The sequence below is a fragment of the Daucus carota genome, chromosome 9 (assembly GCF_001625215.2).
Source record: "Daucus carota subsp. sativus chromosome 9, DH1 v3.0, whole genome shotgun sequence".
NCBI classification, from domain to species: domain Eukaryota; kingdom Viridiplantae; phylum Streptophyta; class Magnoliopsida; order Apiales; family Apiaceae; genus Daucus; species Daucus carota.
This window is the reverse complement of record NC_030389.2, coordinates 27996295-28009743: the sequence shown is the minus strand read 5'-3', so window position 1 is coordinate 28009743 and position 13449 is coordinate 27996295. Positions and strand designations below refer to the sequence as shown.

The following is a 13449-nucleotide window of genomic DNA, read 5'->3' as shown; positions in this document are numbered from 1 at the left end:
TTTCCCGGCAACCGGTTGGTAGGGAACATGACCGTTAACATAATATTATGTTTGGGAGTTTCTACAATATGAGTGAATTATTTTTTATCTCCAGTTTTTCACTTAAGATTAATTGTGACCGCATGATTAAACAATATTGGGTGGCTGGATAGGTAATCTTTCAAGTCCAATATTGGGTAACTGGATAGGTGGTCTTTCAAGTATTTTATTATGTCTCAGTCTCTTTTGAGTCTCACGGTCTCACCATATATATATATATATATATACTACTCCAGCACAAACTCCTTATGGTACGAACGTACAATCCTGTCATTATGACAATAATATTTAGTAATTAGCAGTTTTTAATTTAACAAATACATGCATACATACATCATCACCACAATCAACTCCAATAACCACCACCAACGCCACTGCCAAACACTAGTCAATCTCCCTCCCTCCCTCCCTCCCTCCCTCACTCGCTCACCACCACCATCGGTGGTTGTTTGTCTTCTCCAACCAGTGCTATACACATGCACCCAATATCACCACTGCTTTTCTCCTCTCCCCTAATAGTGTTTCTAGCACTACAGGCCGCCGAGGCATCACGGCTGCATTACTAACTAAACTGAGGACTCCAAAGAACTTTGTGTGTGTTATTCTTCGCTTGGATAAGAAATAGTTTTAGTATATGCTAGTATAAAGAATTTTGAACTATACAACATTACTTAAAAATTTAGATACCCGAAAATAAAAATCTAATCCGATCCAGAATCCATAAATTTGAATTTAATTTCTAAACCCGATAATATTTGGATTGTAATTTAGATATAGCTAAATCCGATCCAAACACAACTCTCGAAACACTTTGCCATGTATATTATTTACTAATACAATTCACCTTTGAGATTTGTTTATCTTATTACAAAAAAGTTCATGAATCTCTGAGACCCCCGCTAAGTCCTAAAGTTCCAAAAAACAAAACCTAATCTCGTAAGATACAACACATAACAATGTAAATTTTAACAGATGATTCTCAATACCTGCTGGAATCCATCCATATTCCACAACAAATGCCATGTAATTCGCATTAGCCAATTAATAATTATTAAACAGCTTAAAATTGCAAGTATATACCACAGTAATATACTTTCATCAGGTCAAAAAATTGTATTGCACCAGCAAAGTATATCACAACACTTGGCTATCGCATCCATGATGAGTAGAGCATAACAGAAGGCCTTTGCGGTATCATTAATTCTCTTCTATGACAAACTAATTTCCGCCCCTTTTATCACTCGGTGTTCAAAATTTCTACATGAACAATTACATCGAGAAAAACAGGGATCTATCATTTTAATGGGTTCTAATTCAAGTATAAATAATGTGCTGGGAAACTTCTGGCTGTTAATTACTTCTGTAAAACTTTCACCAGGGCAAGGCCTATGAAAGGTGAAACAATTTCTAATAAAATAAAACATAAATCAGCCAATTAACAAGTCATTGTCGCTGTCTTCACTGTCATCACTGCATCAAAAAGTATTTCAGCAGTTATAATAACTCAATGAGCACTCAAAAAATACAACAGAAAAATTAGTGCAAAAACTTGCATAAACATCAGTGCAAAATCTTACAAAAATAGGCAATAATTTTAAAATAAATCTTAGCTATAAACAGCATATTCGTTAATTCTCATGGACAAACAAGGCACACTGAATAGTTTCGCTTTAAAAGATTTGACTCATAGCACTAAAACAAATGACCATACTACAGATCTAGTAATGGAAGGATGCAACTTGTGAGTTGTGATTATTGGGCACCAAACCTCTGTAATTGCTTCCACGGTGGAAAGAATAGACCAAGAAGATGAGTAATTGTCAAATATGTGAGTTAGTTTGATCACTGCGGATCTCAATGTTATTATTAAAATGTGGCCTACTACTACAAAGCTAGTGAGATGTGGCACACTCATAATTAGTATATGTATTACCTCAGCAGGTTCTGCTTAAATGGAAATTTAAATGCATATGAAGAAAAAATTGGGTATGAAGTCGACCACTGTATTGTATCAGAACCTTCTTATACAAACTTTCACATAAATATGAAAGTGATTACTTTGAACTCCCTGCAAAGGAAGGAGTATACAAAAACCACATAGCTTTGAGGAGACCAGAAAACTATATACATTTAACAGTTTAAGAGATATCAGTACTTTTCTTTTTATTTTTGCCTTCACACTGGTGGAACCCTTGAAAACTAGAAATGTTGCAATACCGTGGACGTTTAATTTTGAGATATTTTAACAGTTTTCACTTTTTTAGAAGCTTTTATTTCAATACAGAGCAACTAAGGAGAACATGTAAAAAAAACCCTATAAATTACCTATGTTCAGGGAACTTCGAAATGCGTCTAGCATCCAAGCCTGTTATGAATTTCTGTGAAGTTTGAATATTGTCTGTCCCTGAAAATTATTTAATAGAAAATAAACAATAATTACAAAAGTCTTAAGCAATCAGAAACATAAAGATATACTGCAAGCATCTACAAGAAGTAGGAAGCCTCCTGTATTGAATATTCCAAGCAGTAAAAAATATCCAAATATTATAACAAGCAGTGGAAGAAAAATGAAAAAATAGAACATCTCCATATATAGATAGATAGATGCATTCACAAACCTTTTGATAATTGGAAGGCATGCAATGCACACCTCTCTGCGGCAAGTCTGACAGGAGTGCTTGCTTCTTTTAAGCAATCAGCAAGGGAAGGGCCGAATACTGTGATATAGGTCATAGTCACAGTCGGATTGGCCTGGGTAAGGATTTCAAATGTCATAAAAAAAAATCAGCTGAACAGCACATGCACAGTATATTTGGCCAAACAATCAAAAAACAGACTTTTATAACTGATTTAGGATCATACTTTTGCAAATGATTTTAACACGGATAATGCCCTTCTTCTGACTTCACTCGAACTTGGAAATTTTCCTCGTAATAAAAAGAACTTGGAAATTTAAAAACACGTGCCATATCAATTCCATTACTACTTAAAACTTAATCAACTTAGCAATTTACAGTTTACATCGTAATTTGTAAATAACTAAATTATTTATTTAGATGATGGGTTTCTACAAGTTCTTCTATAATGTATTCATTAACCGTATCCCCACAATTGACTTGTTAAGTTGGCATATTCGTCTTTCAGGCAACATTGTACCTTCTCTTTTTTGGTCTTCCTATTATGATCCTGTCTTTGTGGGTATATTTTCCTCGCTTTGATATTCAGGTACTTTTTATGTGTCTTTATTGCCAACTGAATTAATATGCTAATTCTATATAAGCAACAATCGTTGTTGGTTTTGTGTAATATGATATGATGAACAATAATCATAAGGATTATTATTTATTTTCTACAAAACAGCAATTATATTTGGACAAGTAGGTTTTCTGAAACGTGTTTTACAACAAAATATATATCCTATAAAGATATGCGGAGAACATGTATTTGTGATATTTTATTGAAGCAATATCATGAATCACCTTTCGGATTTACAATTTTTGGTCACCAAATTGATAATAGATTTGTTGTCGGCATTACAAAAATATTGAACACTGAGTCATTTGATGGATTGAGCAGTTGATTTAACATTAGTTTAAACAAAAGTGTTATATTTATTGTTGTTCCATTAGAATGACAAAGGTTGCAACCATGGTTGCAACTACAACAAACAGGTTTGCAACTTTTGCAGCAATAATTGTAATTGATAAAAATAGTTAAAGCAAGAATATTTAAGTAGCAAGATAAATGTTGTCAATTTTTTTGAAATAGTGCCAACAGACTACTTATGAACGACATTTGATGCACCATATTTTGATTGTGTAGGCTGAAAACACAACAAATAGCGTGTCGTGGCAAAAGAGTTAGAACTTTTCATTTCATTTATCAAGCAAAAAAAAAAACTTTGTGTAATTAGATACCTTTTTCTTCAGCTACATATAGAACATGAATTGACTATCATCAACTATTTTGAAAGAAGGGATCCATCTCTTGCTTAATACTTTATTTTATTCTTAAGTACAATAGTTTCTAAAGTTCGATGTATATTGTTGCGACCAAGTTATTATAGTTACAATCGTTGGGAATAAACAACCCATATACCTTAAAATTGATATAATTTTTGTTTTCATCCCATTATCCACCGCGTTGTAGTATAAAAACATGTTTACCATTTTCTACAACCAAATATAACATTAACATTAATTTATAACTTGTCAATTAGTAATTACAACTAATATTGATGTATTTAAATAATGGTTGCAACTTCGCAACCATGGCTACATAGTTTGCAAACAAGCTGATTGTAACTGTTGTAATTTATTACTGCTTAATCCTTCTATATATACTCAATTCAAGCACACACAAACAGTCAATCTATACTACAATTCTGAACATATACATACATAAAACACATAAATAGGCATGTTACATAATTTTTCATTGTATAACAAAAACATTCTCTAAATTTGATCCATATCTTTATATCACTACCAATTCTCCATCTATACATATATAAAACACATAAATATGCTTCTGAATTTTAGTTGTTGTCTTGAGATCCGGCGCTGATCCAACATAAAACCGTCTTAAAACTGTTCTTGCGGGGCCGATTGAGTGATGAAGAATTAAAAGTGTTGGACTGCTTTTCAAAACTAGCATTAAGAGTGTTGGACTGTTTTCTGAAACTAGCGTTAACATACACACAACCTTTTTTATATCTTTTAGTTCTTGCAGTATTTTAAAATTATACTTAATTTATTAAAAATATAATTAAAATTAAATATTAAATAATCAATATATTTCTCTAAAATTATCAGTTTAATGTATTAATACAATATAATTAGAAGTTCAATAAAATGTTAATATAATTATAAGTTCATTAAGATACTCATAAAAATATACAACAAATTCTTAAAAATATTATTACAATATAGTATAATCAGATGAAATTCTTAAGAATATTATTACAATAACTTAGAATAATAAGATAAGTCATTATGAAAAAAATAATTAATATGATGTTTTCTGTATTAAGAGTGAATATTATAATTGTTTAAAAGAATAAGTATAAACAAATAATCTCAAAATTAGTATGAACAAAAACAAGATATTACCATAAATTTCATATGCAATTTTATAAAAAATAAATTAACATATTAACATAAGGGTCATGTTCCCTACCAACCGGTTGCCGGGAAGGGGTTATCAAACACACTGTACGGTAACACTCTGTACAGAGGCCGTTAGATTTAGATTTTAAAGGGCTCAGATCCAATCTTGGGTTTTTAATGTATCCACGGATATTTCTCCCTTTCCGCGGATATTGGAAAACTTTCATTCCGCGGATATTTACAGCGGATACATTAAAAACCCAAAATTGGATCTGAGCCCTTAAAGTCTAAATCTAATGGCTCTCATACAGTGTGTTAGATAACCCTTTGTCGGCAACCAGTTGGTATGAAACATGACCCTTAACATAATATTATGTTATGGAGTTTCTACAATATGAGTGAATTATTTTTTATCTCCAGTTTTTCACACAAGATTAATTGTGACCGCATGATTAAACAATATTGGGTGGATGGATAGGTAATCTTTCAAGTCCAATATTGGATAACTGGATAGGTGGTCTTTCAAGTATTTTATTAGCAGTTTTTAATTTAACAAATACATGCATACATCCATCATCACCACAATCAACTCCAATAATCACCACTAACGCCACTGCCAAACACTAGTCAATCTCCATCCCTCCCTCCCTCGCTCACCACCACCATCGGTGGTTGTTTGTCTTCTCCAACCAGTGCTATACACATGCACCCAATATCACCACTGCTTTTCTCCTCTCCCCTAATAGTGTTTCTAGCACTACAGGCCGCGGAGGCATCACGGCTGGATAACTAACTAAACTGAGGACTCCAAAGAACTTTGTGTGTGTTATTCTTCGCTTGGATAAGAAAAAGTTTTAGTATATGCTAGTATAAAGAATTTTGAACTATACAACATTACTTAAAAATTTAGATACCCGAAAATAAAAATCTAATCCGATCCAGAATCCATAAATTTGAATTTAATTTCTAAACCCGATAATATTTGGATTGTAATTTAGATATAGCTAAATCCGATCCAAACACAACTCTCGAAACACTTTGCCATGTATATTATTTACTAATACAATTCACCTTTGAGATTTGTTTATCTTATTACAAAAAAGTTCATGAATCTCTGAGACCCCCGCTAAGTCCTAAAGTTCCAAAAAACAAAACCTAATCTCGTAAGATACAACAGATAACAATGTAAATTTTAACAGATGATTCTCAATACCTGCTGGAATCCATCCATATTCCACAACAAATGCCATGTAATTCGCATTAGCCAATTAATAATTATTAAACAGCTTAAAATTGCAAGTATATACCACAGTAATATACTTTCATCAGGTCAAAAAATTGTATTGCACCAGCAAATTATATCACAACACTTGGCTATCGCATCCATGATGACTAGAGCATAACAGAAGGCCTTTGCGGTATCATTAATTCTCTTCTATGACAAACTAATTTCCGCCCCTTTTATCACTCGGTGTTCAAAATTTCTACATGAACAATTACATCGAGAAAAACAGGGATCTATCATTTTAATGGGTTCTAATTTAGGTATAAATAATGTGCTGGGAAACTTCTGGCTGTTAATTACTTCTGTAAAACTTTCACCAGGGCAAGGCCTATGAAAGGTGAAACAATTTCTAATAAAATAAAACATAAATCAGCCAATTAACAAGTCATTGTCGCTGTCTTCACTGTCATCACTGCATCAAAAAGTATTTCAGCAGTTATAATAACTCAATGAGCACTCAAAAAATACAACAGAAAAATTAGTGCAAAAACTTGCATAAACATCAGTGCAAAATCTTACAAAAATAGGCAATAATTTGAAATAAATCTTAGCTATAAACAGCATATTCGTTAATTCTCATGGACAAACAAGGCACACTGAATAGTTTCGCTTTAAAAGATTTGACTCATAGCACTAAAACAAATGACCATACTACAGATCTAGTAATGGAAGGATGCAACTTGTGAGTTGTGATTATTGGGCACCAAACCTCTGTAATTGCTTCCACGGTGGAAAGAATAGACCAAGAAGATGAGTAATTGTCAAATATGTGAGTTAGTTTGATCACTGCGGATCTCAATGTTATTATTAAAATGTGGCCTACTACTACAAAGCTAGTGAGATGTGGCACACTCATAATTAGTATATGTATTACCTCAGCAGGTTCTGCTTAAATGGAAATTTAAATGCATATGAAGAAAAAATTGGGTATGAAGTCGACCACTGTATTGTATGAGAACCTTATTATACAAACTTTCACATAAATATGAAAGTGATTACTTTGAACTCCCTGCAAAGGAAGGAGTATACAAAAACCACATAGCTTTGAGGAGACCAGAAAACTACATACATTTAACAGTTTAAGAGATATCAGTACTTTTCTTTTTCTTTTTGCCTTCACACTGGTGGAACCCTTGAAAACTAGAAATGTTGCAATACCGTGGACGTTTAATTTTGAGATATTTTAACAGTTTTCACTTTTTTAGAAGCTTTTATTTCAATACACAGCAACTAAGGAGAACATGTAAAAAAAACCCTATAAATTACCTATGTTCAGGGAACTTCGAAATGCGTCTAGCATCCAAGCCTGTTATGAATTTCTGTGAAGTTTGAATATTGTCTGTCCCTGAAAATTATTTAATAGAAAATAAACAATAATTACAAAAGTCTTAAGCAATCAGAAACATAAAGATATACTGCAAGCATCTACAAGAAGTAGGAAGCCTCCTGTATTGAATATTCCAAGCAGTAAAAAATATCCAAATATTATAACAAGCAGTGGAAGAAAAATGAAAAAATAGAACATCTCCATATATAGATAGATAGATGCATTCACAAACCTTTTGATAATTGGAAGGCATGCAATGCACACCTCTCTGCGGCAAGTCTGACAGGAGTGCTTGCATCTTTTAAGCAATCAGCAAGGGAAGGGCCGAATACTGTGATATAGGTCATAGTCACAGTCGGATTGGCCTGGGTAAGGATTTCAAATGTCATAAAAAAAAAATCAGCTGAACAGCACATGCACAGTATATTTGGCGAAACAATCAAAAAACAGACTTTTATAACTGATTTAGGATCATACTTTTGCAACTGATTTTAACACGGATAATGCCCTTCTTCTGACTTCACTCGAATCATCCTGCATGGCTGATACAATAGATGGTACAATTTCTGAATGTGCATTAGTGACTAAAGGTTCACTTAGAGTTTGATGGAGTAAAAGCCTTCCCAATGCCTTCGTAGATGTTTCACGAACTGAGAACTACACAAAATAAACAGCATTAAAGACGATCAAATTCAAATAGGAGAAGTCTACTTTAATTATAATAAAATTCTAGTAAGCTAACCTTTTCATCATTCAAGGCAACTTTAAGACAGTCCAAAATCTCTGAAAACAAGGTGCAACCACAAAGCCTGGAAGGCTCGTGCCTCAGGATGGAAGATATGGTCAGCACTGACCCATGTCTGGAGCAAAAGTCTGGAGACGAGGCCGACTTGGTAAGCTCGTCAAGCAGTTCAACAAATTGATCATCTTCCAAGTACTGTCATAAAACATAAAGGCTTGGAGTCGCTCGATAATTAAGAAGAAAAAATAAAGTGAATGTGCCAGAAGTCATCAAGATATCATTCATTTATCTTTATGAATTCAAGATCTGACAAGGACATAGAAGATAAGTAAAAATTGCAGTTTGTATTATATGACGAACCTGTGATACTATTCCCAGTGTGCTTGCAGCAGATAATCGAATTTGATCATCATCGCTGTATATCAAATCCTTTAGGAGACTGTAGACACGCACTCTTACAGCACTACTCACACTCTTCCCAGCATATTTTACTACGCCTTTGAGAGCAGTCAAAATTGCCTCACGGACTCCACTTTCCGATGACTGACCAATACATTTCAAAACCTTAATTTTCTTTTATCACAAATATTAAAATTAAGTGTGATGAAACTTAACAAGTATCACCTGCAAACTAGAAAGAAGATCACCAACTAAAGGATCAACCCTGGCACTGAGTGCACTAAGCTTCCCAAGTGCAAGAGCAGCGCTCGAACGAACAGTCCTGAATTGGGGTGTTTTCACAATAATAAGATACAGTAATTGTTATCAACATCCTACAAAAAGCTCTGTTACAAGTAATGGAAGTATCATGAATCAGTTGCACTGTACTTACCTAGTGTTATCCCGTAAACACTTGATAAATGTTGTTTGAAGCTGTGGAAGAAAAGGTTTAAGGGCTATACCCCCCTTTCGTATCATTATACACAACGTTGACAAAATTGCACTCTTTACTTGCCATGGAAACCGATCACCAATGATTCGGATAAGAGGCCTGTCGTAAAAATATTTATATTAGTACAATGTAACCATCAATGCCAAAAATTGACATATTTTTTTAATAGACTGAAGCTAGCCGTTCTAAACATCATAACATCTTGGTCAATCATATTTCGGCATCTTTTGACAATGTATATAGTGCTTTAAAGTCACAACACCAGGCAGGAAATATGCGCACGCCTCAATTGAAGGTGAGGCGCAGCCCCGTCAATGTGGCGAGGGCCTTGTGGGTTAGGTGTTGTATGGCTTTAATGTATAAGATTATGGAACGATTCGGATTCTATGTGGAAGATCGTTTTTCTTGCCAACATTAAAAGACAACAGACAAACAATTTCGGCATATTTGTACTTCAAATATTTGAACATCATGTCCCTAGCCAGGATATTCTTTAACATAGGATAATACTTGGAACACAAAGCTACTTGAAGAACCGAACCACAGAACAAATATCTAGCTTATGAAAAATGCTCAATATGAATGAAAATCAATATTCAGAGATATAACACGTCTGTAAATAACCATAAAAACAACAGTTACTACAGAATAATTAAGTATAAGTAGCAACAAAACGACCCTACCATACTAAAGCAAGTTTGAGGATAAAAACCAATAATTATTACTGCCTGATCGATGATAAACATATGTCTAAACCATAATAACAGTAATGTTTCCTATCATCACTCCTCGGCTGAGTCAGACTGAAATTTATATAATGCTTAAAAAGATAAAAGAACAAGCCAGCTGTAGCAGTGATCCAAGTACATACTCAGCATTAACCACAAATTCAATAACCACCAAACCAAATCAGTATTAACCTCTCCTAAGTCCATTAGGTCATGCTATTAGGCTTTATTCTCCATGCATATGACTTGATTATCCACATATAAACAATTGTTCATGAGTTGCACATATTTGATCCATCATATTTTCTCCCTTCCACAACTTTAAAACCTAAGCGTAGTGAGTTTTCGAATCACCCTGGTCCACTTTTTTAATGTACTTACCCTACAATTCCATCTTTCAAAACTTTTAAGCTTCCATCAGAGAATAAGTTTTTCAGCGGATTTGATTATTGTATATTCCCAGCGAAAGGAGACATGTTTGCTGACATGCAAAACTGCAGCCTATAATTGAAGGATCTAGTGCTAGTGGAATATAAGACGGCATTAAAACCTTGGTTTCCCTAAAAGAACAAATAGACATTCTATTTTCTGATGTTAAGAAAGCAACCTGATCAAACCAGCTCCCCGATTTTGATAGATTGGAGTGGACATCAAGACATGTACTACAATTTCTCTTGCCAGAGTTTTGACATCAATCTAGATCGTATGACTTAACAGCAATCATTAACAGTTCAACACTTCTACTCAACAGTTTGCTAAGTTCTTATAACATTTGATTAATGAGCATGCAAAAAATGACACCAAACTAGGAAGTTGAGATTTAAATATAACCGATTATCAGAAGATGAAGAATGAAAACTTTGTACAAGTAAAAATGTGTAATTTTGTTGATATATTATATCTTGACTTTTGAACTTGCATGAGCACAAGTGCAGGACATTTGTAAAAATTGATATTTTTGTTACATTAACTTAATGCTATATTGCCATATTACTTTACTCTTAAATATTTTGGTAAGGATAGATTTGGCCGTATTGTTTACTGTCCACTACAAAACTTTGAAGTATATCTTACTGAATTTGAGTATATTGCTATAGAATCTGGTATATGATGTGTATACATTATAAACACACTTATTTCCAAAACTTGGTATCATTTATCATTTATTTTGCACTTAAGTATCCTAAATCTATACTACTATTTTTTCAGTGTTCTACTTCTAATATTTGTCAAAAGTAAAACTGTTATATGCATATAGCTTTTCTGTTGGATTTTCTACCTTTTTAAATAATTACTAAACGGTTATCGTTCAACCTAAATTACCACTCTTCAGACAATTAAAGAGGATACATTTTATCAACTTTAAAAGCAACATTTGCTGCTTCACGCATATTCTTAATTTCGGAACTTTACCTACAACAAAACCAGTGAATTAATAGTGTACGATTACAGTAGATGGCACACTGCACAGCAGATGAAGCTGTGTGAGAAACTTGATTAATATAATAATGCAGATTGGTTATCATGTGAGACACGCATGTCCAGCAATCCTACTTTCACTACCCTCCACGTGCTGTGAGACATTTATTCTGCTTTGTTAGTATGCAACATGTCAAAACGTTGTGACTTACACAAGTACCATAAGCTTGCTTCAAACACTAAAACTAACACACAAACTCGCAACTCGAAATTTAGGCAAACAAGAATATCACTACCAGATAACTTTGTGCCTTTCACAACACAGAGCAATTGATAACATAAACGTAATAAAATTAACACAGTACGAATAAAATTTGCGCAAACTTCAAAATTTTTAAGCTAATCTTATTTCAGTCTACTTATAAAATGCACATACCCTGTAATGGGAATGACAAACTCCTTCAGAGCCGGTTCACTTGTCACCTCAATTAATTCCCCTAAACCCAGGGCCGCCTGTTCCCTTAGCTCAGCCGATCCACTTATTAATCCCTGAAATTATAATTGGTTCTAATTAGTAATTACTCGTTCGGATCAGAGAGGATGTTACTCTTCAATAAAGAGCAGAATCATACAGCAATAATTTATTTACACAAAAAATTAGGCATCTAAAATTCAGATATTGTACCTAAGATGGAAGGAAACAATGGAAACTTCAAATTGCAGTTAGATAAAAAAATTTACATGTCAACTAACAAAATTAAGCACTAATCAAGTCCTAAGTCATAGTAAGAGCCTCTCCAGACTCCAATGGGGTTGGCTAGGCTAAATTGGACCTGTAAGACATTATGTAAAATTTGCTGAACCTGTAAGACATTGTGCTTCGATGGTATTAGTTATATTGGTTGGCTATAATATAAAAATAGTATGTTATTAATATTTAAATTGTTAAAAATAGAATACATCAGTTTAATATGATAATAAATGATGCGTAATCTTCCTACAGATTTTTTACAGACTTGTAAAGGTTTGACAAATATAATCATCCATAGGAGGTTGGCTAAAATAATAGATAAGGGGTGTAAATGGTTGGGGTGTGATTTTTTGAAAATATTGGCTATATTTTTTATTTTTGGTATGCCAACTCAATTTTTAGCTAAGGGCTCTTCATGATTGGAGATGCTCAAAGATATTTAAATAAAACAGGAGCTGGACACCAATGGCTAGTAAGATATTCCCAAGACATGGCAATAAATAAATGTTTTGAAAATTATATAGAAACACGCACTACAAGTTATCAATAGTATTAGAAAACTGTAGTGTAAGATATGAGTGAGAGCATACCTGAAGGAAGATCGGAAGCAGTGGTTGAAGGGCTTTCGGAAGACATAAGCCAGGTACAAGAACCGGACCTCCCTATTCAAACAGAAAACAAATTTGTACAACTGTGTCATATCTGTAGTATACTAATTTCACGTGAAGCATCAACACGAATCTAATTACATCTGTTAACTACCTTTTTCTTTCGACGTTCTTTATCTCTAGATGTTGATACAGCATCACGAACTAATTTGATATATGAAGGAAGTACTTCTTTTGGGATCGAGCCAATTACTCTTGCCAGTGCTTCCCAAGAAACCTGATGAACAGTTGGTCAAATAATGTGCACACAAAGAAATCCACAATGCATTTGTTGAGAGACATACAATCACTGTGGATTGATCAGAATCGCTGAGCATAACAATCAAGTTCGAAATCATATTTGGAGCTTCATCAACCACATATAATTTGCTATTCTTGAAGAAGTATCCGATGAGATATGCAGAATTCTTCCTAATTGAAGCCTGAAAGGGTACAACATAAGAAATTTGAGGTAAAATAGAGGGAGTGAAACTATCTAGTAAATAAGCAG

General features: G+C 33.5%; 2 protein-coding genes across 4 annotated transcripts in view; both read right to left on the bottom strand.

The window, feature by feature from the left end:
- Nucleotides 1–998: 998 nt before the first annotated feature.
- Nucleotides 999–2790, bottom strand: LOC135149161 (protein ILITYHIA-like). Its single transcript, XM_064084131.1, has 3 exons — nt 2658–2790; nt 2365–2443; nt 999–1509 (listed from the first exon to the last, which is right to left on the bottom strand). Exons 1-3 carry the CDS (start codon nt 2770–2772, stop codon nt 1467–1469), a joined length of 237 nt encoding a protein of 78 aa, XP_063940201.1. The 5' UTR covers nt 2773–2790; the 3' UTR covers nt 999–1466.
- Nucleotides 2791–6451: 3661 nt separating this feature from the next.
- The window catches only part of LOC108201930 (protein ILITYHIA), a 39125-nt gene continuing 32127 nt past the window's right edge, over nt 6452–13449 (bottom strand). For all 3 annotated transcript variants that reach the window (XM_064084330.1, XM_064084331.1, XM_064084332.1), the window contains 12 exons: nt 13244–13381; nt 13054–13176; nt 12882–12953; nt 11977–12089; nt 9334–9492; nt 9126–9222; nt 8862–9044; nt 8502–8696; nt 8237–8416; nt 7992–8124; nt 7699–7777; nt 6452–6844 (listed from right to left, as the gene is read on the bottom strand). In XM_064084330.1, coding sequence (XP_063940400.1) covers nt 6802–6844; nt 7699–7777; nt 7992–8124; nt 8237–8416; nt 8502–8696; nt 8862–9044; nt 9126–9222; nt 9334–9492; nt 11977–12089; nt 12882–12953; nt 13054–13176; nt 13244–13381 — 1515 coding nt within the window. In that variant the 3' untranslated portion in view covers nt 6452–6801. The remainder of the gene's footprint in view (nt 6845–7698; nt 7778–7991; nt 8125–8236; nt 8417–8501; nt 8697–8861; nt 9045–9125; nt 9223–9333; nt 9493–11976; nt 12090–12881; nt 12954–13053; nt 13177–13243; nt 13382–13449) is intronic.

Excerpts from the sequence above, each read along its gene's own strand:
- LOC135149161 (XM_064084131.1), bottom strand. The coding sequence starts at position 2,772 with ATGACCTATATCACAGTATTCGGCCCTTCCCTTGCTGATTGCTTAAAA. Across the intron at positions 2,444-2,657 it reads TGCCTTCCAATTATCAAAAG|GGACAGACAATATTCAAACT; the intron begins GTTTGTGAATGC and ends AATAATTTTCAG. Across the intron at positions 1,510-2,364 it reads TCGAAGTTCCCTGAACATAG|TGATGACAGTGAAGACAGCG; the intron begins GTAATTTATAGG and ends TTTTTGATGCAG.